At 49.4% G+C, this 23,693-nt stretch overlaps 1 protein-coding gene across 1 annotated transcript in view; it reads left to right on the forward strand.

Moving 5' to 3' along the window:
• LHX4 (LIM homeobox 4) overlaps positions 1-23,693 on the forward strand; it is a 51,785-nt gene that overhangs the window by 16,607 nt on the left and 11,485 nt on the right. The window contains exons 2-3 of the mRNA XM_067535173.1: positions 2,028-2,199; positions 21,838-22,040. Of these exons, the coding sequence (XP_067391274.1) occupies positions 2,028-2,199; positions 21,838-22,040 (375 nt within the window). The remainder of the gene's footprint in view (positions 1-2,027; positions 2,200-21,837; positions 22,041-23,693) is intronic.

Consider the following 23,693-nt stretch of genomic DNA (forward strand, 5'->3'; position numbering starts at 1 on the left):
TGACAGGATAGGGGAAGCACCTGGGAGGAGGAGCCTGGTGGGGAAGACCGGGACTGGAAGCCTGATGGTGGTGGGGGAGAGGGAAAGTAGGACTGGGAGTTGCTAGGGGAGATGGGGACTGGGAGCCAGGTGTGGGGGGACTGGGAACCATGGCGGTGGGGGAAAGAGGTGGCGGAAATGGGCCAGAGCTGATGAGAAGCCAGAGCATGACGGGTGAACTGCAACCGGGAGCAGGAGCCAGACTGCGGGGAGGGACTGTGCGATGGGAGGAGGCGTCTGGTAGAGACACTGGAACTGGGAGCCAGTGGGGACCAGGAATGTGCGTGTGAGGATGACTGCACGCCCGTGGGGGCAGGGGAAGGGACCGGCACCTTCGGTCTGGCACTTCCTCCCCTTTTTGTGCTGGACTTTATGACCTCAGCAACGTTCTCTGCGGGGGGTTATGTGCGTGTGGTAAGTACCTGTCACCTGACCTAGGCCTTTGTGTCCAATTCAATACAAGTTATCCACAAAGAGCCCGTAACTGCAGGGGAATGTCAGCAGGCCGGGTGTCCTCAGCCAGGCTGGAATTAGGCCAGGGTACTGGGGCGGCTGCTGATTGCTAGCGGACGCTCAGGAGCTCGGCTTTCAGCCCCAGCCAGGAGCTGGCATCTTCAGCCACACGCCGCTTTGTAGTTGGACCTTCTTCAGTGTAAAGTATTCCCGTAATCGAAGAGTCTGAGCCTGCCTGCTTCTGCGAGTGGAGGGCGTTCGTGCCCCACAGATATTACCGGAGCCTCTCCCACTCACTGCCGTGGGGAGCGAGGCTGGGATACGTGGGGGTGGGGATGGAGTGCTGGTTGGACTCTCGCAACAAACAGGAGGTGGTTCCTGAGAAGAGAGTTTGCAAGGACTTGTTCAATGCCCCCCTGCAGGCCGGGGAGTCACTCCCCGGGGCAGGGATGTACTGGGAGCCCCTGGCAACTTGACTCCTGCCAAAGCAATGCTGCCAAGGGGTGGCAAGGAGATGGGGACTGGGTGGCTGAGCCGCAAAGCACCTCTGCAGAGAAGTTCTTTGCCACCCTGGAGAGCCACAGGTTTATGGGATTACAGCCCAGATTCTTCTCTTGGGATGGATCTGGCGGGGGACCCCTGACTGAACAGTGAAGAGGGACTGCTGGGAGGGGAAACTTGTGGCACGCACAAGTAGAGGAGCACCAGACTAAGAGGCATTGTTCATCTCATGTCACGGGTGTCCATGGCACTGGGCAAAAGCAATACAAGCTCTGCCCCAAAGACGTTCGAGCCTAGAGGCGCCGGTCCAGTACGAAGCAAGGCTTGGGGTGGCTGTGCTGTCTCCGGGCACAGTGCAGGGATATGGTCAGTGAGGGAGGTTAGGGGCACTGAAGGAAGGGAGTTTTAAGGGAGGCTTTGAGGAAGGGAAGGAGGGGTGGTTGGTGCGCAGGAAGCAGGAGGCTGCCCTGAGCCTGGGGTGCGGCGTGAGAGAAGGCAAGAAGCCAAGAGTGGGGGAGGTGACAAAGTGAGCTGCAAGGGGAGAGGCTAGGGAGGAGGGGGTAGGAAGAAATGGGAGCTGAGCTGTGGCAGGGTGAAGCTGTGCAGGGCCTCGAGGGTGAGGATGAAGGAGACGGTCTCGATGAGGAAGGGGAGCAAAAACCACTGAAGGGATGTCTCCCGCTCTATCTGTGCAGCACCTAGCACGGTGGTGCCACGATCTCGGCTGGGGTCTCCAGGCACTCCGGAGGTAGAATTAGTAACACTGGCCAGAGCAGGCGTGGGCGGCAGAGCGGCGGGCAAGGGCCACGAGCAGGGAGCCCCGGGAGCATGCAGTGTGCTCACGGCTAGAGGGGACTGGGACACAAAGTGTGCTTAGCTCCATGGGTGCTTATCTTTAACTCGGTGCCTGGCTCCCTCCGCTCCCATGGAACAGGGAGATAGAGGCCTGGCCTCCAAGTCCCTTTCGCAAATGGACCGTCTTCACTGACGCTGCTCTTCTTCTCTCTCTCCCCCGCCGACTGCTGCCTTGCCAGAGATTCCCCAGTGCGCCGGCTGCAACCAGCACATCCTGGATAAGTTCATCCTGAAAGTCCTGGACCGGCACTGGCACAGCTCCTGCCTCAAGTGCGCAGACTGCCAAATGCAGCTGGCAGACAGGTGCTTCTCCAGAGCCGGGAGCGTCTACTGCAAGGAAGACTTCTTCAAGTAAGTGCCACTGTCTCCTTTGTATTGGGAGGGACGAGTGACCGTGGCCAGGGCATTTCCTGACCGCTCACGCCAGGCTATGGAGAAAGCAAGGAGCCCTTGCTCCGGATACTCCCTGCCAGCTCTCGCCAAGGGGTTTAGATCTCAGAGTTCCGCTCTCAAGAGCACATCAGAGGCCTGACAATCCTCCCAAGCTGTTTTTCATTAGAAATAAATCCCTTCCTAACTTAATATTTCTCCTAATCGAATCCTGACCTGCCCCTGCAGCTGCTTTGGCACAGTTTAGGGTTAGCTAAGACTAGGACACGGATCCTTTGGCCACCCCTCCTGGGATCAGCTCAGAGTAACTCAATTGCCCAGATCACAGGAGACGCCAGCTTGGGGAGCCCCCAGTTACTATAATCATGCCTCTAATTCTGGGTTTCATCAGAAGGGGGAACCCTTTGGCCTCCCAGACAGGCTAGCTGCTTGGGGATACAGTCCATGATGAGGCTGGTGGAAATGGAGAGAAAAAGGAAAACAGACAGCGGTCATGGAAAGAGAGACATGATGTTCCATAAGCAGACACCAGTACAGGCGGACATGGAAACAACTGGAGAAATTTTAAGCATAATTTCTCCAAAATCTTCTTATATATATATTTTAAAGCCCAAGTGTTTAAATAAAGGGAATTTTGCTGGTTTAGAACTGCCACAGGCTGAATGCTATTTGTGGGGATTTAACCTTCTTAGAGACCCAAATCTCTCTAATACTTCTCCCTCCCTATTACATTTTTAAGCCCAAATTGGACTACGGATTCAGTTTGTTAATCACCCTGCCTGCATCAAGCACATCTGTTCAGATCAGAGCTAGAGGGCAGGAGAAACCTGCTCAAACGCAAAGACTCCAGTTCCCTGCTGCTTGTCGCGATCTCCTCTCTTTGTGTGTGCGTTTTGTTGTTGTTTGGGGGTTTTTTTTGTTTTGTTTTGCTGCCTTCATTTCCCTGCATCTATTTTTTCCCCCCTGGTCTGGCAAAGTCTCATTTAATTCACACTTGGGTCATTTGCAATCCCCGTTCCTGCCTCTGAACTATCTGATGTGCAAACCCTGGCACTGTCCTTGGGTCCTTGCAGTGAAAAATGGACTTTTGGCAGCACCTTTGATCCCCTGATGGCAAAATTCAATCATGTTATAAAGGGCAGTTAATAACAGTGTGTGTACTGGGCCAGATCCTCATCTGGTTAAACTGGGGTAACTTTACTGAAGTCAACAGAGCAATGCTGATTTACATCAGCTGAGGATCTGACTAGATACATACGGGCCAGATGCTCAGTTAGTGGAAATTGGGGTAGCTCACTGTACACAATGCAATGATGCTGATTCACACCAGGAGGGAATCTGTCCCAAGCTATCTTTCGGTGTCTGAGAGGAAAAGGAATTAACAAGGGATATTTGGAGTACCTTGGATATTATAGCAGAGCTGTCCTGCACTACCTAAGACACAGGGCATCTTGATGCCAGGAGGCACAAAGATAGTCTATTGCAAATGGCTTCCTCTCAGAAAGCTCCATATTAATTCCTGCACATTACTGTGCTGCGTCCTAGCTGGGCCCCAGATCAGAGTGCTCCATCACATCTGACACCAGTGGTTATTTTGCTATAGGTTCCCCACTTGTAAAAGAGTCTCAGATCATGGCATTCTTTGCTGGCTCATGCCCAGGGTATTTCTATAAAAACCCCTTCTAAAGTAATCCTGGATCAGGTGCACGCCGGGTATGGGTGAGATACCTACCCTGTATGAAAGGAGCCTTGGAGAAAGCAAACAGGGTACAAAGGAGTCAGGAATATCTGATTTGAAAAATGTTAACAAAATTCATGCATGGTCCCGTGCATTTTTTGCCCAACTAAATCAGGTGGGAGAATAATGAAGCTGATACTTGTCTAGCAACTCATCCCTCAAATATTGTGATAAACTGTGACGTGAATAGTATCCCTCCAGCTGTAAACCCAGGTCGGGACTTCCCCTGTCACCGAGCCCCTGGCTAATGGGGTGTGGAATCTGCTGCCTTGCTTTCTTTTTGGATTTCTTTAAAGATGGATTTGACACCATTCCCAGGCTGGCCTGGACATCACTAGACACAGGCACTCAGAGAGCCCAGCGATGAAGGCAGTGTGAAGACCCCACTAGGTTAGATTAGGTAGGTTAGATCTCTGTGCAGTTTTGCCGGTATTGCTAGTTCCATGCCAGGCAGTCCAGGGCTGCTCTTTGCAGAAGGATGGCATGACAAGGGCACCGAGACGGTTCAGTCCAGAAGGCATTGGCAGTTCTTGGCCTGGGATGAGTCGTTTCCAAAGGCTTGGGGGAGCAGAATGAGGCCGGCGGAGCGCTCCCTCTACTGCACCCCTCAAAGAGGTTCCCTTGTGTCATCCTGTGGCTACAGTAGATCTAGACGAGCTGGGGAGCCCACCAGCTTTAATGGCAGTTGTCCCTGCATTCGTAAAGAAGTGATGCAGGGTGGCACTGTCTCCTCGTGGTGAAAGGATGTGGCCAGGGGATGAAAATAGGGAGAAGGGGGAAAATGAATCCAAAAGGAGATGTTGGCCCCCAGATAGACAGACAGACCAGCATCTGCAGGGACTGGGGGGAGGTTGATTAGGAACACACTACCCCACTCTATACCAGGATGGAGAATGAATGAAATAGGGTGAAATCAGTGATGCACTTTCCCGAGTTTTAGATGTCTAGTCATTGCCACAAAGATTTAATGCAAACTCTGACCAGAGGAGAGGGGGCATTAGCAACAGCGCCTCAGGGTGTCTTCTTCCTTCCCCTCCCTCCTGCAGGAGGTGTTGGGGTGGGGGAGGGCACAGATCCTCCTATAGAGGAGAGGCAGTGAATAGGACAGGAAGACTGGCTCCCTGCCCCCATGCAGCACAGCAGGGGCATGTCATCCTATTTGTGTTGCGTGTTGATAGTGTAACAAGCAAAGAGCAGCCTAGTAGCAGCTCAAGGAGGCAATGTCTATTAACTAGGCTGCTCAGCCTATTTCACTCATCTTATGGGTCTAGCAGGCCGGTGTCAATGTGCAGGGAAAGTGAGAGCACAGAGCAGAGATCTAGGTGTCAGGACTCCTGAATTCTAGTCCCAGGTGTGCCTGTGGGCAAATCACTTCTCTGTGTCTTCGTTTACCTGCCTGTAGAATGGAGATAAAAAAACCTGCCTGTTTCAAGGCTGAATTAATAATACTTAGCTATTGTAGTATAGTGCTCCTGTTATACTGTCTTGCATCAGTAGATCTTGAGGTGGCTCACAAGCTTGATGGTATTTGTAGTCACCATGCCCCTTTGCGGTAGAGCCGTGCTAGTATTCGCATTGTACCCATGGGGAACTGAGACATAAAGAGGTTAAGTGACTTGCCCAAGGTCACACAGGAAGTGTGTGGCAGAACAAGGAATTGAAACTTTCTCCCAAGTCCTTGACCAGTCCTTAACCACTGGACCATCCTTCGTCTCAAGTGGTTAATATCTACAATGCACTTGGAGTTCCTTGGAAGGAAGGTGCCATAGCGACGCTAAGTATAAGGAATGGCACCTTTTAGCTGGACTTGGATAACACAATGGGCCAGACCCTTGTGATGAGAGGTTCTGTTGATTCATCTCCATCACTATATCTGGGTGGCTGGGCTGTTTCTCAGTCGCTGTATGTTTCAATACCTGGGTGTGTGAAGACAGCCTGTAGAACAGCTGGATTCGCTCTCAGTGATCAGTCACCATCACCGTCCTTGTCTGTTTCAGTGGCAGAAACTGTAGTGACTTTGGTTTGGTACAGGTATTGCCTGCTTTCATAAGGCATGAGTCCATCTAGCCTCGCTAATAGATGTTTCCAGTTGTTTGGATCACTTGAGCAGGCTCCCCTCTGTGTTGGTATCTGAGGTAGCAGTGGCTTTGCTGGCATGCAGCTTTTACAATTATTATTATTACAGCAGCCACCTCCTGGCTCCAATCAGCAATCAAGACCCTGTTGTGCAAGGTGCTGTACATATATTTATTAAAAAGACAGACCCCGCCCCAAAGAGCTCACGCTAGAGCATCCCAGGTAAACAAAACTAGTGAGGGAGAGGAAGAGGTGGAGAAGGTGATAGCAGTAATTCAGTATTTGTTAGTTGTGGTTCACCACTTGCCCACCATTGGCCAATGTCCTAATTATACCTTCTCCTTGTGCCTGATAAGTGTCTTCTAATTTCTAACAACTCTTTGTCCAGGGGTGGTAATAGCAGTCCACTGGCACTTGATATCAATGTCTTGGTTCTTTTACGCATCAATCTTTGGACTGTCAGGCCCCATATTTCATCCTTTGTCTTTTATCTGTAGGGCAACTGGTCCAAGGTGGATCTTTTTCTTTTTCACCCATTCTTTAAAGCAAGCTTTTCACTCCCTGCAAGCACCTCTCTGCTAATCCACTGGATGGCAGATAGTGCATACTGGTTTGCGTGTTCCTTAGTTATTTGTATTACAATAGTACCTGGAGGCCCCAAATGAGATGAGGGCCTCATTGTGCTAGGCGTTGTACAGGCACATAGTGAGACAGTCCCTGCCCCCAAGAGTTTACATTCTGAATAGACCAGACGGACAGAGGGTGGATCACACAACAGGTCAGTGGCAGTGGTGGGAACAGAAAGCAGGTTTCCTGAGTTCCAGTTCTGGGTTCTCTCCACCTTTGCCTTGACAAGTTAATACGTCTCCACAGAAAAGGCTTTTACTCTTAGCTCTGCAATAGACAGCCTGCATGCTTTGGGCCAGTCTCGTAACTATGCTATGCCTCGGTTTCCCCAGGTATATGTGCAGTTCATCATAACCTACCGACCTTGCAGGCATGTTGTGAGAGTTAGTTCATGAATGTTTTGTAGCATGTTTTGAGGCAGATGGATGGAGAGTGTATAGAAGTATTATTATGGACAACATTCATCTGGGATTCTGTGATGGTGAAAATGTGATTATGCACCTGGAAATGACAATTCACTTTTGGTATTTTCCAAACTACAGAGTGGTTTGAATAGTAATCAAACAGGAGCAAGTAATCAATGTTAATTAGAGTTGAAAGATCAGCAACTGCCTTATACTGTGCCTGGTCTGGATTTTTGTGTGGCAACCAGTAGCTTTGTGGTACATACTCAGTTATTTATTTCCACTTATTTCAATTGTTCACTCATTACTCTGCTACGTACTTTACGTATACATAATGTATATGCAAACTGTGACATTTTATAAGGACCTCATTTGTGAGTTCTAGATACACAAGTTAAAACATCAGTTGCAGTCCTACATCCAGGATAAGTGTTTCGCTGCCTCTAATTCAGAAAAGGGTTTGACCAAGATTTTCAAAAGTGAATCACAATTTTCAATCTGGTTTTGATGTGCCCAGTTTGAGACATCTTAAAAGGGGCCTCATTTCAGAAAACATGGAGCTCTCTGTAAAAGCAAGTGTCTCTGTGGTGCCTCAAGGTGGGCACCAAAAATAGAGACACTGAACATCATCCGTCACTTTTGAAGATCTTGGCTTTTATCGATTTCCTTCAGATTTAGCAAACAAATCTGAATCCGGTTTAAGAACAGGTCTTCTTGCTGCAGTTATAAGGGTGGATGGGAGGTTGGGGGACAGTTGTGAATATAGGGCCATGGAATGGGGCTGTGTTTGCAGCCATATCTGTGGACTAGCTACCTGGGCCTGCCTCTCCATAGCATGTTATAAATGTTCTTCCTTTTATCCATTCCCAGGCATTAGGAATGAGAGGACACAGCTGAATAGAATTGCTTGTAAAATCACGAGTGGACATTGCAGAAAGGCATAACTGGCAGAGGAAGGGTGTGGTTAACGCAGTGGGCTAGGATCCAAAAAATATGAGTTCAGTTCTTGTCTTTGACACATACTTTCTGTGTAAACCTGGCCCAGTCACCTAATCTGTCCGTGCCCCAGTTCCCAATAGTCTGCTTGTACGTTGTATCCCGTTCTCCCACCTTTCATCTGTCTTCCCTGTTTGGAATCTAAGCTCTACAGATCAGATCTTACTATGTGTACGTACAGCCCTTAGCATGAAACGCCCTGTTGCTGTTTGAGGCCTATGCATACTGTTATATAATAATGCAGTGCTGGCATGCAACATGCCTCGTAGTACAATGAAAGCCTAGCACAATGGGGTTCTGGTGCCAGACTAGGGCTACAAGATGCTATGGAGAACCAGATAATGAAGAAGAAAAAGAATACCACACTCTGGTGTGGATACCGAAGTCTTGGGTGGCCTGCCATGGGAAGCTGACAAGCTAGCTCGTTGCAGCCTTGTCCTTTTCCTGTAACACGTGATCCCTTCCCCAGCTGGTGCGGCTGCACAAGATGCCATTTGCAGCGAGAACTCTCATGAACTGGCGGTGACAAAGGGTGGGGGGCATCTCTGACGCCCTGATTCTTCTGTTCTTCAAGGCACCGGCTCCACACATCTGCGCTGCAGCAATCGCAGGCCAGGTCAGGTGACTGCCTTTTAAAGCCGTGCTGGCCAGGGGATGGCCACACATTCTTTGAGCCCTGCATTCTGCAGATCAAGGCTATAAATAGCCTGCCCTCTCTCTTCCCCACCAGATAGTGAAACCACCCTCTCTCTTCCCGCAGTGAGCATCCCTTACAAAAACTGCTGCAGTTAGGGTTGGTTAATTTCATCCCTTGGTTTTTCTCAGAGCTGGCTCATAGTGGCTCCAGCTTCAGACTGTTGTAGCTCTTCTTTTTTCTCTAATCAAAGTCTGAACCAGGAGGAAGCCAGCATTTCTAGGTATTATTTTTTCAGGGGTCAGGGCAGGATTTTATAGACGTTTGTATTGATTTGGCGGCTCCAGGCTGAGAATTTAAAGGACAAGTCACTGTCATGGATTCCTTTTAACCCCCCACTCCTTCCCCCCCAAAGAACACCATTTCCACCAGTTGAACCGCTGTCACACACCTCGTGTCCCTCACTAGTCATGTCTGCTTTGTGCTGTTAGAATCAAGATGGGAGAAACAACAGAATTTGATTCAGGAGAGTCCATGTTCCTGCAGAATTTTCTGTGTCCCAGCGTCCACGTGGAGAAGCGCTTTGAAGCACAGGTGCCAGGGTGCAGTCAGACACAGACAAGTGCCAATGGGGACAGGTTTGATTTTTGGCATGTTCTGCTAGTGCGCTTTCTCTGTGTGCTTGTGTCAGAGCCTAATCTTGCTGTCATTGAAGTCAGTGGCTGAAAGTTAGAACCCACCTGTTTCTGGGCTGGTGGGTAGCTGTGCACTGCCCTGGAGGAGACTTGCTTTGTGTTTGCAATGCCAGTCTGTCATTCCCCACCAGCCACGTGGTGTCCACTCAACAAAGATCTGACCAGTGGCAATCATGAGCAGCTCATGGGCAATGCAGCCAGGAAAGGGATGAAAATGTTGGCTGTGAAGAGTTCATGGAATATCAGTAACCAGCTGTGAGTTGTGGAAATGGGGAAGAGGTTGCAAGTGCTTTGGAGAATAGGATTAAAATTCAAAATGATCTGAACAAACTGGAGAAATGGTCTGAAGTAAATAGGATGAAATTCAATGCAAAATACTCCACTTAGGAAGGACCGATCAGCTGCACACACACCAAATGGGAAATGAATGCCTAGGAAGGAGTACTGTGGAAAGGAATCTGGGGGTCATAGTGTACCACAAGCTAAATGTCAGTCAACAGGGTCAAACTTGCAAAAAAAAAAAAAAAAAAAAAGCAAACCTCATTCAGGGATGTATTAGCAGGAGTCTATAAACAAGATGTGAGAAGTAATTCTTCCCCTCTACTCCGCACTGAAATGGCCTCAACTGGAGTATTGTGTCCAGTTCTGGGTGCCACATTGCGGGAAAGATGTGGAACAAATTGGAGAGAGTCCAGAGAAGAACAACAAAAATGATCAAAGATCTTGAAAACATGACTTATGAGGGAAGATTGAAAAAAATTGGGTTTGTTTAGTCTGGAGTAGAGAAGACTGAGGAGGGATGTGATAACAGTTTTCAAGTACATAAAAGGTTGTTACAAGGGGGAGGGAGAAAAATTGTTCACTTTAACCTCTGAGGACAGGACAAGAAGCAATGGGCTTAAATTGCAGCACAGGCGGTTTAGGTTGGATATTAGGAAAAATTTCCTAATTTATCCGGGTAGTTAAGCACTGGAACAAATTGGTTAGGGGGGTGCTGGAATCTCCGTCATTGGATCTTTGTAAGAGCAGATCAGACAAACACCTGTTAGGGATGGGCTAGATAATGCTTGGTCCTGCCCTGAGTGCCTAGAAAACCTCTTGAGGTCCCTTCCAGTCCTCCAATTCTATGAAATCAGAAGTAGCATGTGGTGTGCTTCTCAAAGAGGTTTCACGGCTGGGATCAGAGTAAGTTTTGACAACACAAGTGGTGGAGTTTGTAGCCGCTCTGGGTCTCTCATGTGACAGTCCAATGGCATTTTAAGAAATGGGATTTCTTGAGTTCTTCACCCTCCCAAAATTGTCGCTGAGGATCCCAGTCCTTTAGAGCCCTAACTGTCTCACTCTTCGACTAAGACAGCGTTCCCAGTGGTGGCACTGCTCTGTGTGTGTGTGTTTGTGTGAACAAGATGTTGCTAGAGATCTGTGCCAGAGGGTGTTGCTGGGTGGGGTAGGTGGACAGCATCTGGTGTTGGAGATGGGATACTGGATTAGCTGGACCGGGGTCTGATCCAGTGTGGTAATTCATGTGTCCCTAGATGTGGTGTTGCTAGAAGTGTGCCTGGCTTATTTCTCCCATGCTGGTGGCCATATCCACTTGGGTTGGATATGGTCTTGTGAGGTTTTGCTGAAAAACGATGTCTGGTCTATTCAATGCTGGGATGGGAGACCAAGTGTCCAGGTTGTGAGAGGCAGGAGGTGATGTTGGTGATTTAATTAGTGGCTTCCTTCTCTGTGGGTTGGTATGCAGCAATGCCATGGCACGGTGGTAGGGGACACTGAGCTGCTGGCGGTGCCCTCTTTTGGCTGAAACATGAGACTGGAGTCCAGATCACCAGGTCCACTAGCAGTTTTTGCAAGAAGAGGTGTGTTAACCCTGCTGTCACAGCCGAACTCCAACTTGAGTGACTCCATTCTGGCTCCCAAAATCCCCTAGGCCAGTTACCATATTTTAATTAGTTTCTTGTTTGGAGAATTGTTGAACTGAGTTTAGTGCCTTTGATATGCCTGCTGCCTTCTACCCCAGAGGTGGCTGCATGTTGATGATGGATGAAGTGATACCTATATTAATAAATATGGGTTTTAATTCTGTAAAGCACCTAATGTTTGTGAAAGATGATGTATAGATCAACCAGTGATAATATAGAGCAAGGCTGGGGGTGTGTGCAGAGAAACAGCTATCTGAGTGTGAATGCAGGAGCACTACTGAATATGACCCCGCTGATGCAGGGGGCACTGCCGGAGAAATGTGTGTGGCAGCTCTGTTGGATGGAAGGGCAGACGCGAAGAGGGGAGGACAGCTGGTTGGGTGGATGTGCAGAGGCTGGGCCAGTGTGGAGCGCTGTGAGGGAGCAGGCACTGTTGAAGGGCCCTGCATATGGAGATGGTTGCAGGGCTGCAGGGACCTGGCCCAGGAAAGCAGGGCACTTGTCATTTGTTTATGGGCGTGGGAAGGCTCTCCAGGCACGTCTGTCTACGTATGCAGCACTGCCGAAGTTACAAGTGTCCAGTGGCAATGACACCCCATCATTTTATTTCTTTTAGAAGGGGCAGCATGTCACCGATTTATCTGCTCCACTGGAAACCTCTATTAAGCAGACTGATCTTGTGCCTTTCTTCATATGGCACTTTCCTGGTTGCTTGTACAAACGCTATACGTACATTGCGAGAGGCATTGGATACCCCCGAGACCTAGGCAGAAGACGCTTTCCATTGTTATGTCACCATTGTGAATACAGAGCGGCTACAAGTGACTCTGGGGAGATTGAAGAGGGACCCACACTGTATCCCTGAGCCGAAGGAATGCCCCCCTTCGTGCCTGTCTACCTTGCTGCACTGAACGGTGAAAAGAGCAGTTTTTGAGCCAGGCTGAGGGTGGGACAATGCTGTGGCTGTCTAGACCGGTGGGGACAATGGAGGTTGACCCTGCCTTTCTGTGAGCAGTGCTGACAGCTGTCACGGAACAGCAATCCACCTATATGGGAGGTAGTGCCCCCCTGCACAAGAGGGTTGCTATAGTCCTCTAGCGCCTGGCCATCAACACAATTGTTGCTCCCTGACAGAATTCTGTGGCACAGGGAAGATTAAAGAGGAGAAGTTGACCGGGATAAGAGTGTTACAGCTGAGCAAATGCTGAGCCACGTAATCAAGGTTGAGCTTTGAATTACCTCGGGGGTTCCTGAAGGCTGCTGGGGATGGAGGAAACTCACTTCTCAGCCTCTCTCTTCCCAATCAGGCCCAGGCGTTCTTCAACCATAAGCCATGCACGCTGTGTTAGTCACAGAGGGGGCTCCATGGACTGACAAATCCGCCAAGGATCATGATGCAAGAACACCGAAGAAGTCTAGTTTGCACAGAGGGGGATTGACAGGGGAACTATTTCCCCTGGCCAGCAGGAACATTCATGGTGATCACATCAGCTGGGACTTGCTTGACCCTGCTGGCCTTTGCTAGCCTGGCTGATGGAGCCGTGCTCCAGGTATGAGGGTGCTGCCAAACAGCTCGTTTAACCCCTCTCTGAGTCCTACCAGAACGGAATGGCAGGTGAGAGTGCAGTGCTTCTGGGAGACGGGAGGGGCAGGCCAGAGGCTGACAGAGGTACAAATTGGTGCTGCTGGGAACAGATGGGATAGAGCTACAGGGGCTGCTGGTGGTCTCGTGGACAAGATCGTGGCCCTAGGATTCAGGGTTCAGTCCCTGGCTCTGCTGCAGACTTACTGTCGAAATCTGTGCTTCAGGTTCCAATGGGGGTGGTTAGTATAGCTGGGCAGAAACCAGTTTTCCTGTCCTGTGAGACTTTTCCAAACTTTTTCCCACCGGGAATCGAGACAAAAAGTTGAAAGCTTGAAAACGTCCGTAAACCGAGAAGCCGCAAACAATTCCAACAGCATCCAGTGGAACGTTTCATTTCGATCACTTCAAAATGTTTCATTTCGGTTTTGACCTTTTAAATGTTTTAACCTTTTTTTTTTGCCCCAACTGTAAATTGAATACCCAACCAACCCTAATAATTGTCCTGCCTTTCTTCCACCCTTAGACCGTCAGCTCCTTCAGCTGAGGCCTTATCCCCTCCTGCTCTGTCTCTGTGTGAGCAGCATGCAACGCAAAGGGGCCCCTGAATTTGGCTGTGGCGTCTCGGTGCTATCGCAATATAAATAGTAATGTTCAATCTCAGCTTGTTTGGAGTTCTGCGATTGCCGCCTCTGTGGGAACAAGGCAGGCAAACCCTCCAGCAGATGCTCCGTGCTGGTACTTTGCTCACGCTACTGCTTGGGGAAGGGCGCGGGGAGATGGAATGAAAGCTCCCTGCTGATGTGCTTATGTCACATACCCATTATTAATTTGCCTTTTAAAAACGGATTGATCTGATGTCAGGCAATCATTGCTGCGTATAATCACAAATGAAGTATTTACTTAGCAGTGTTTCCTGGCCTTGGATATACTCCGACAAGTGCTATTAAAGAACATGACTTTTTATTAGAATTAGAAAAAGTGCAGAATGTTTGTCACACTGTCCAAAGGGGGCAAAAAACTGCATTAGAGTGCAATCATGCTTCGCGCTTTCAGGCAGTAGGTGGCAGCTGATTGAAGTTTTGTGTCTTCACGGTGCCCACGGGAGCCAGTTCTGAGCACCGGCACAGGACATCAGTGTGAGATGAAAGGAACTGGTTATCGTTGCCACTGCATGTGGGCAGGCCGCAGATGTGAGCTGGGGCTTGAGTGCCGGGGGGGGTTCTCATGTGTGGGTTGGGAGGAGCGGTGTTATTGATGCCATCATCATTTTATGGCAATGTCTCCAACTGATGGCCCCCTCATCTCTCCTGGGCCTCCATCTCCTCCTGCCTGCCTTCTACCTTCCCCTGCTCCCACCAGCTTTGGCCTCCTCTTCCACCTTTCTCTATTTCAGTGTGGCCTCCTACTGGTCCAAAAAGGTGAGCCTGTGCTCATCTCCTGTCCCCATCAGCGACCACATGGAGTCAGGGATGAGTTCCTCCATGGTCTTTGCTGTCTTAGGGTTGTTGGTGCCTCTGAAGTTTTGGCAGATCTTTCTCTTGAGCCAGCCACTGCAGTGGATGGTCCTTGTGCCTTGCTTGGCATGGTGCCATCATCAGGCTGCTCTGAAGGTTCTGTGGGCAAAAAACCAAAGCCCCGTTAGGAGTTATTCACCCCAATCAAAGAGGCAGCACAAGCCTAGACACCACTTAGGTCGCACTAAAGCCCTTAGGATCCTCTGCGCATGGGTGAATTTCCACCTGGGCAGCCTTATCTATGGGCTGTTGTTCCTCTGGTCAGATCTGCAACCCTGACTCTCTTTATGTATTCATTTTCTATAAAGACACTTCTCTCTAGAATACCGGCCATTCACTTGCTTCCCACCCAATTCAGCTAGTCAGAGCTATCCATGACAGCCAAGAAAGTAACCTGGGCTTAGTGCCAGGGAAGGGATGCTTGTTATAATGTGCTGCAGCCTACGGCTACCCTGATGTTACCAAATGTTCCTCTAGATGCCTGTGGCCTAATTTACTGCACAGCTACCAGGAAACCAGGGCAGTGTAGTTGGACTGCTCAGGGTTATGATAACCAATGAGATAAGCTGCGCGCAGAGGGGCTAGGTGCCCTGTTCAGGTTCAGCAGGGAAACATTCACTGCCTGTGACCCTAGTACATCTACTCGAAGAGTGGATGTCTGCGAAGTTCTGTGTGAACGCTGTTAAAGATCAGAGGCCACAAACTAAGGTCAACCTGTATGTCGATGAGCTCTCTGAGACTCAGAGTATGTCTGCACTGCAATCGGAGACGTGACTGCAGCACGTATAGATGCCGCTAGCTCAAACAGCAATATGCAGGGATGCCAAGGCAGCACAGGCTAGCAGCAAGACATGTGCAGGATCCTGAGCGGGCCTGTAAAGCGTGTACTACTGCAGCCTCACTGCAGCTACTAGGGCAAAGCTAGCTCAGGTGCTGTAGTCGCACCTCTGCTTGCTATGTCCACACAGCCATGGAAAGGAAGAGGCTGGCACAGCAGCAAGTGGCTACAACAGATAAGCTGATTCACTTGTTGACTATAACACATTCCTGGTCTGGTTTTGGTTTTTAAATGTGTGGCTTGAATTTGCCGGGATGGGGAACTGGAGCCAATCAGCTTTGTAGGATCCGATTCCCTCTTGGTCTGCAGTCTCTGACTGCAAAGTCAGCAAAGTGATGGTAAAACGCTGTGGAATGCGGATGGTATAAATGATGAAGTGAGGCAGGGGAGAAGCCAGTCTGCAATATTTCAGGAGATCTGACAGAACGTGTGCGCACTCAGACGCTGCTTTTGCCACCACAAGTGCTGGGGATGACAGTTGGTGTGGAGGCAATTTTCTAATTCTGTGAGCTTTGGTGAAGGGAGAAGGGGATTGTCACTGCACCTGAAAATGACTGCTCATTGCATAGCAATCTGGGGCCTAGAGTCGGGGGGGGAGAGGGGGGGGAAGGGTTTGCTGGTCTGTGCAGATTGCAGGGTGGAGATAGAAACTTCGAACCCCAAAAGAGGACAGGTCCACCAATAGTGTGCATGCACCAAAAGCCATGGCAACATTACTGCTGCCCACCCAGCACTGTCCTGGCCCAACCCCCTTACCCCAAACACAGACTAATAAAGACCTGGCACTATAGCTGAATCCAGAAGAGCCTCATCTTGTTGCCAGACCACTTCCTACCCCTTCTCTAACCCTTTTCTCCTCCACCACCTCACCTAGTTTGACTCTGTTGTCTAACAGGTTAAAGGCTCCGGTGGTCTGACTGGTCGTGACACCAAGTCCAGCTTAGGGCTAGCCTGTCTACTGGTGGCAGGAGACCTTGACTGAGTCTTTCAGCCAACTGTATTGCACATCTATGGACTTTATTTTCACGTTGTTTGCTGGATCTTGCTGTCAGCCAGGCAATCAGAGACCTGCTGATTCACCTTGACTGTATAGGGCTGGTTTCTGGATGGCCAGTAGGGTCTTAATCTCTCTCTTGGACCAGGCAACCTGTCCCAGCTTTCCTACGGTACAGAAGTAATAAATTTGGTTGTTCTGCAGCTCGTGGTGTTGAGATGTTGGAACAACGGTGTAAGCTCAGTGTCCAGCAAAAATATGCTATACATTTGAAACTGTGACTGATCTAGCCGGCAGCCCCTCCTGGAGTAGATTATGCTCAGCAGAATAGGACCCCCTAAGAGGCAAGGGCTCAGGCAACCAGGGGCATGATCCAGTGCCCACTGTGGTCAATAGAAAGACTTAAATTGACTCCAGTGGCATTGGCTCAGGCCCATGGAATGGCACTGTCATCACGGGGAAATGAGCAGTCTGGGCTGGCTAAGCAGAATTAGGGAAGGAAGGAAGTCCAGTGACTTGGGCATGAGGGCCAGTGCACAGCAAAATAACCAAGTGCCTAACACCCCCCTATGCCAGACTAGGTTCCCAGCAGGAAGAAGTCACCAGTCTTACCTGAGTGTTGCCATCATGCGGTGTATTTGGCACTATGTAAATGAGGCCTAGATGATGGCCCAAGGTGCCAGTCCTAGAGCTGGGAGTAGAACTAGTGTTTCAGTGACAAGCATATCTAGCCCTCAGGAAATCCTTTCAGCACCAGCATTTTCCATCCAGTTGGTGGCGCATCTTTCCAGCCAGGCACTGCGATTCTCACTGAACGTTTCAGTGCTCAGTGGGGCTCATAAACTCACCTTTTTCCACCAGGCTTGGAAATAGCAGGATACTGTTGGTCAGGAGTGACCTGCATTGGCAGCACTGGGGAGAGGCCCAGGACTGGGATAGCAATGGCTCCTGCTGGTCAGGATTTAGATGCAGAGCTGCATTGGGAAGTTAGCTTCTCCTCCACCCACCCCAGGACATGCTTCAGTCATGCCCACCAGCCCCTCCTTTTCCTGAGTACCGTACTCACCCTTTTAAAAACCATTTGATATTGCTCACAATATCCATCCTGAGAACAAGAAATCTTGGGTCAAATGTGGCAGCTCGATTAGCACTGATGGAGTTCCACCAGCGCCCTAGTTAGAACATCAGCCCAAGTGAAGCGACAGGCTCTGTTATTTCCCTGCTGACGTGGAGAAAACCGTCATTGAGCTGAATTTCTCTGGGCTCTGCCATCAGTTCATTTCAGTGATGCCACAATTCAGCACTTCACATATGAAGGGCTCAGTCTTGAAACTAAAGTTTTCTTTTATTTATTTTCACATAACCCACCCCCTTAAGAAAACAAAAGGCAGGGGAGCAGCGTCCCAAGGAACTGGAGTTCCCGCGCCCCAAGGGCCGTGTGTTCTACCTATGCATTCACTTAGCACTTCTAACCTGTAATCCCCCGGGTTCCTCTTTGCCTGTGAGCCAGTCTTTCCGACCTATCGCTGCACCCTGTCTTGGCATTTTGTAAGGCACCAGTCACTGTGCTCTCTCACCACGGGGTGCCTCTCTCTCACTGTCTGATGCTGCTGTTATGAGTTAGCATTTATATCGCAGTGGTGCATAAAGACCTCAACCAGGCTGTTTCCCATTGTGCTGGTTGCTGTACAATCCACCTAAGGCATGACTGTCCCTGCCCAAAGAGCTTGCCTCCCTAGGCAGCTATAGGCTTGTGGCGATGTTTACTGCCAAACCTGTGACTGACACCCAGGGCTAGATTGCAGTTCCCTGGAACCATCACCCTGCCTAGGGGATGGTGCAGAGCTGTGCAGCCTCAGGGGTGCCCCAGGCTAGGAGATGGTGCTTCAGGCACTTGCAGTAGGATTGATTCAGCCTTGTGTCCTGGACCAGTGCCGTGGCCCCAACACCTCCAGCCTCTTGTCCCCAGGAGCGGCTGCTGCAAGCGGCCCCTCTACCGCTCTTTGTCAGGATCCATAGACCTGGCCATGCTGGCTCAGACCCAAGGTCCGTTATCCTGCCTCGGAACCATGGTCACCACCAGCAGTTTCAGAGGAAGGTCCAAAAAACCCCACAACAGACTGTTATGGGGTAAACTGACCCCCCATGAAGGTCTGATCCTAATCCTAATAGTGCGGGATTGGCTTAACCTGTGCAGCATAAAATTTTATTTCCCTGTCAGTATCTTTGTGAGCATTAACTAAGATAGTGCAGGATGCCCATGTTCTCCATATACATGTCCATTCCTTTGGCCTAGTGGACGAAGCAGTGGACAGGGGTCTCAGGAGACCTGAGTTCCAGCCTGGCTCTGCCACTGGAATGCTCAGTGACCTCAAGCAAGTCATTTGTGCCTCAGTTTCCCCATCTCTAAAATGGGGCTAATGATACTGACTTCCTTTGCAAAGCGCTCTATGATCTATAGAAGAGCTAGGTTTAAATTAAAAAATCCCTTCTTAGGGTACTCACTAGCACAGACAGCCACTCACTAGCCACGCCCATGTCTGATGCAGGAACACACTGACCATAGTCAGCATGAACAACCATAAATTAGCATGAAAATTGAGATGGGGGGTGGGGGACTCAGTGACATTGAAACAACCCGGAATCCATTTAAACTCAAAGGACACTGTGAGATCAAACAAACAGTCCTTTCCAAGTAGGTAAGTGTACCAAGTCAACACTGGATAGTAACAAAAGCATGTGCAAAGTAATTGTTAGGTCCCAGTGTTGTGAAGGAGCTAATGTGAAAGTTGAAGACGCTTATGACCTTTTCCAGCTTTCCTATCTCTATATTGCCCATTTGTTCTGGCCTGGAAGGAATTTCTGTCTGCAGCCCCTTCACACAAGGTTTTGCCAGTCTGAGTGGCATTCTTACTAGGTCCTTGTCTCTTACTGTCCCATGGGCCCTGGGGGTCACCACCTAACTATGAACTCAGCTGTGCTGCCCAAGTGCTGTTTCCTAGTCCACTGGCTCAATATCTACAGTTTGGTGTCAGCTGTAGGCTATAAAATCTATAGCACATGTACAATGTGGCTGAGGTAATGTTGCTGTTGAAACCTTAGCTTTGCATTCCCTAGCCTTTTATTTTTCAAAGTGTGCATCTCTCTCACACACACACACAGAGGTAGGCGAGGGCGTCTTTACCCTGAGTTTAAACCTCCATAGAGTCTCCTGTGGCTGAAGTTGCACGGGGACTGCTTTGAATTAACACATCCTCCACATACCCTGGCCTCTCCCCTGCTGGCCATGCTCACTGTCTAGGCTGGGCTGGGCCTGCTAGTTCCAGAGCCCTTGGCTAGCATAACTGGGGTTACCAGTGTCCTTGGCTCTCCATCACTGGGGCTGAACAGAGCTGTGCATGTGTTGGAGGGCAAGCGAGAAGGAGACGTCTGAATGGCTAAGGTTGCCAGGTGACTCATGTTGAAATGGAGTGTATATGGGAGACAGACAAGAGCAGCCTTGTAAGAAGGGAAGCCTTATATCACCAGTGAATTGTGTAACGCCATGCAGAGGAGCTGCAGCACAGGAGCAGCCAGAGTGAGACTTTACTGAGCAGGCAGGACATGAAGGATGATCTGAAGCTGCTTTCACTAGCCAGTGGTGTAAATCTCACAATCAAGGAAATTGCTTCTATTGCTAAAAATTGTGCTGGTGAAGTCCATTTATTTTTCATTTTTCTTGTGCTCTCGCAACCCCATGGCATGAATCACTGTCTGTATGTAGATTATTAAACTTACTCCAGACAGTATCTTTCATGTCGCTAGTGCATGTATGTAAACTGTGCTTCTGGCCACTAAAATTCAGTAGCTTAGTGGTTCGCCCATTGTTTGCGGCTCAGATGGCGCTAGTCCTTTGCTAAAGAAATTCACCACACCTGCATAATCTGTGATGTTCATGAGTGCCTCACCGCTTCAGAAGCCAGAGTCACTGGAGCCATTCATTGGTTCAGGTCACTTTTTTCACCTCTTCAGGCAATGTTTTGGTTTCTCCACTGGTTACTCAAATGTTTGATAGCAATGTGCACATGAGGCAGTGTGGTCTAGTGGGTAGGGCGCAGGCATAAGCAGCTGGAGACAGCTACTAATCCTGGCTTCGGCCACTGACCTGCTATGTGATCTTGGACAAGTCACTGCTTTGCACCTCACTTTCCCCACCCACCCTTTGTCAGTGTTGTAAGCTCTTTGGGGCAGAGACTATCTCTTGTTTTGTGTATGTACAGCACCTAGCACAATGGGCCCTGGGCTCATTTGAGGCAGCAGTAAGTGCTATTGCAGTACGAGTATCATATACATGTGACAGTAAACAAGATCAAGTTCAGGCCTGCCATCAAACAAACCATTGGGATGTCCTCCTGCTAAAGGTTTTGTCTCATAAGATAACGTGCTACAACTGCAGAGCTGGCTAGTTCTGTGAAGTTTGTTAGATCTGCATCAGAGGGCTGGATTTCCATCTCACCTATTCTTGTGTAAACCAGGAGTAACTCCAGGGAAGGCAGCTGTACTGGTGAACTGAGATCAGAATCAAGCTCAGGGTATTTACTAATAGAGGGTGTTAACCTTACAACAGATGTGTTGTTTTAAAACATGTGTAACAAGCTGGTTTTAAAGACTATTCCGTATCAACATAATGAATGAAGCAGCTAAAGAGACAGAGTGGCGCACGCACACACGCACTCACACACACACACACACACACACACACCCCCATAGGTATGCACACATTCAGACACATATACCAGCTCAAACATAGACAGGCCCCTCCCCCCCCCTCAGACACCCTGCACACTTCCCCAAATGCACACTCTGAGTTGTACATGCACGTACCCTCAGCGACACACCCTCTCCCCGCCGACACCTTCATCTGCACTGTCGCAGGCAGACACAAACCAAAAGGACTCACACTCAGACACAGCCATCAGTTGCACACCTGGTGCACACTAACAGTGCTCTCTCAGGCACACCCACTGGCTTAGGTGCATCCCACAGGCATGCTGACACAGAGCCCCTCACTCAGATGCACACACACCCACTCCCTGCAGGGCGTATTTGCTGTCCCAGACACATGCATCCACCCTTAGACACACGCTTGTGGGGCAGATGCACTCTGCCAGTGCCATTACAGTGGAAGAGCCCTATCATTCTGAATTAATCTGGGATTCATCATGCTAGCAGTGAGCGTAATTAATTTATTTGGTATTAATGTGGATGAAATATGTACTGTCCTTGCAGGGGAAATCACACTGCCTATAAGCATTAGTTAAAAGGGCCATTAAAATCAAACCTTCCTCAGATCCATTAGGCCAGTCTTTCATGCTGAAGAAGATAAAGCTTTGCTATGTGAAATGTCATGCATAATTAGGCTGTTTTAAACTCTGCACCTTCTCTCCTACCCCGTGCCCCCCATGCTCACCCCCTTCTCAGTCTCCCTGCAACACGCACTCACCGGCTCCCGAGATCTCTCCCTAGCTATGTTGGTGCATTATGCCTCACTGTTGCTCCATCCGTGTCAGAGCTGCCACTTGTCCTCCTTGCAGGCGTTTTGGTACGAAATGCACGGCCTGTCAGCAGGGAATCCCCCCCACCCAGGTGGTACGGAAAGCCCAGGACTTTGTCTATCACCTGCACTGCTTTGCCTGTATCATCTGCAACCGCCAGCTGGCCACAGGAGATGAGTTCTACCTCATGGAAGATGGGCGCCTGGTGTGCAAGGAGGACTACGAGACAGCCAAGCAGAACGGTAGGTGTTGAGCCATTGGGAAGCTCACTGCAGAGAAGGGAAGGGCCTGGGCCATGCCTGACAGGTGACAATGGGGATTCTACAACTGCAGGGTCATCTGAGCCGGGATTACGGTTTAGCTGATTTTAGAGACTGGGGACCTCTGTCAAATTCAGGCTCATGTGAAGCTGTGTTTGGATGAAGATTTTGACTATTGGTTTGTCTACGATATTTGAGATTTTAAGGGGCCCCCTTCGGGTCCATTATTGAGTTAAGAAAATGTGAAATGTGAATCCAGATTCTGAACTGAATCCGGCTCCCAATGCCGGGGGTGTTTGGTTCTGGGGCTGAACTTCAGTTTTACTGTAAAATAGTGATGCTTGGTCCCTGGTTCAGCAATGCAGTTCAGCATTAACACACAGAGAGTCCCTTTGACATCAGCTGGGTGACTCACATGCATAAAGCTCCACACCCTCTGTACAGCTAAATCAAGGCTCAGCCTATTTTTCCTTGTGTTCATGTCCCCACATTTTTTTGTCACTCAGAACATTTGCAGGATCTGTGTATCTTTAAGTTCCTGCTGTCTGTTGCCCACTGGAAATCCTAATCCTGCTGTGGCAATGACAGTCAGGTCAAGAGGATTATAAACTCAGGTGGGGAACAGACAGCTGTTGCAGATTGATTCTTAGAAAACAAAGCTCCTGTTTCCACAGAAATGCACATAGGGCCAGACTTTCAAAGGCTTTTAGGTGCCTAAACATGTTGACAGGTGCCTAATGGGACTTTGGAAAGCACCATGCCATCTTGAGCTGCAGTCCGGTCACATCTCCCAAACTAAACAGAGCTAGGCCTGATGAGTATTTTGAGGGGAGACATTCAGGAAAAACCCAAGTCTCCTAGTAAGTGGTGGTGCTGACTGAGTAGCTGGCGTGACTTCCTCCGAGTTATTATAGAACCAACCCCCATCCTAACCACTTCCAGCCATTAAAGACCTGACGGCACTTTTGCAAGAGTAAAGGGGTGTTAGTTCAGAGGTCGTGGCCAAAACTCCTCCATGGGGTAATCACATCTCACTTTAAATTCTCCTTGTGTTTCAGTTGGATAGGGCATTTAGATTCGTTTCCTGCCCCCAAGACTCTTCTCCGTTGTGCACCGCTAAACAGCGCTGCATTTCACTGTCCGGGGTTGCTGAACTTCACTGTGTGCTGAAGTGATTCTTTATAGACAAGGCCAAGTCCTGCCCCTTCGTTACGCCCATGCAGCCCAGTGAGGTTGCCTGGGTGTAGCCCAAGGGAGAATTTGCCCCTTTGTTTGTAAAGCATTTTGAGGTCTTTTGGAAGGAATGGCACTGTCATCAGTGTCAGTAAAATAAGATAATGATTAACTGAGACCCAAATTTCCCTCCCCCAGATGTGAGTGATCTCTCAAGGGCACAGCTGAGGTATGTTGGCAGGACACAAAGAAGCCCTAGAGCTTAACATTGAGAGGACGATCCTAGGTTTGAGATTCAGGGATAAAGTGACAGCATGAGCCAAATTCAGCCCTGGTGTAGGCAGGCTCAACTCCACTAAAGGCCATCGACTTGCACCTTACACTAGAGCTGAATGTGGCCCTAAGTCCACAGTGCTTCCCACTGATCCATATGAAGCAAATGGGATCTAAAGAGCCAATGCA

Source organism: Emydura macquarii, unplaced genomic scaffold (assembly GCF_026122565.2).
Source record: "Emydura macquarii macquarii isolate MOO-44397 ecotype Brisbane River unplaced genomic scaffold, CSIRO-AGI_Emac_v2 contig_3477, whole genome shotgun sequence".
In the NCBI taxonomy this organism is placed as follows: Eukaryota; Metazoa; Chordata; order Testudines; family Chelidae; genus Emydura; species Emydura macquarii.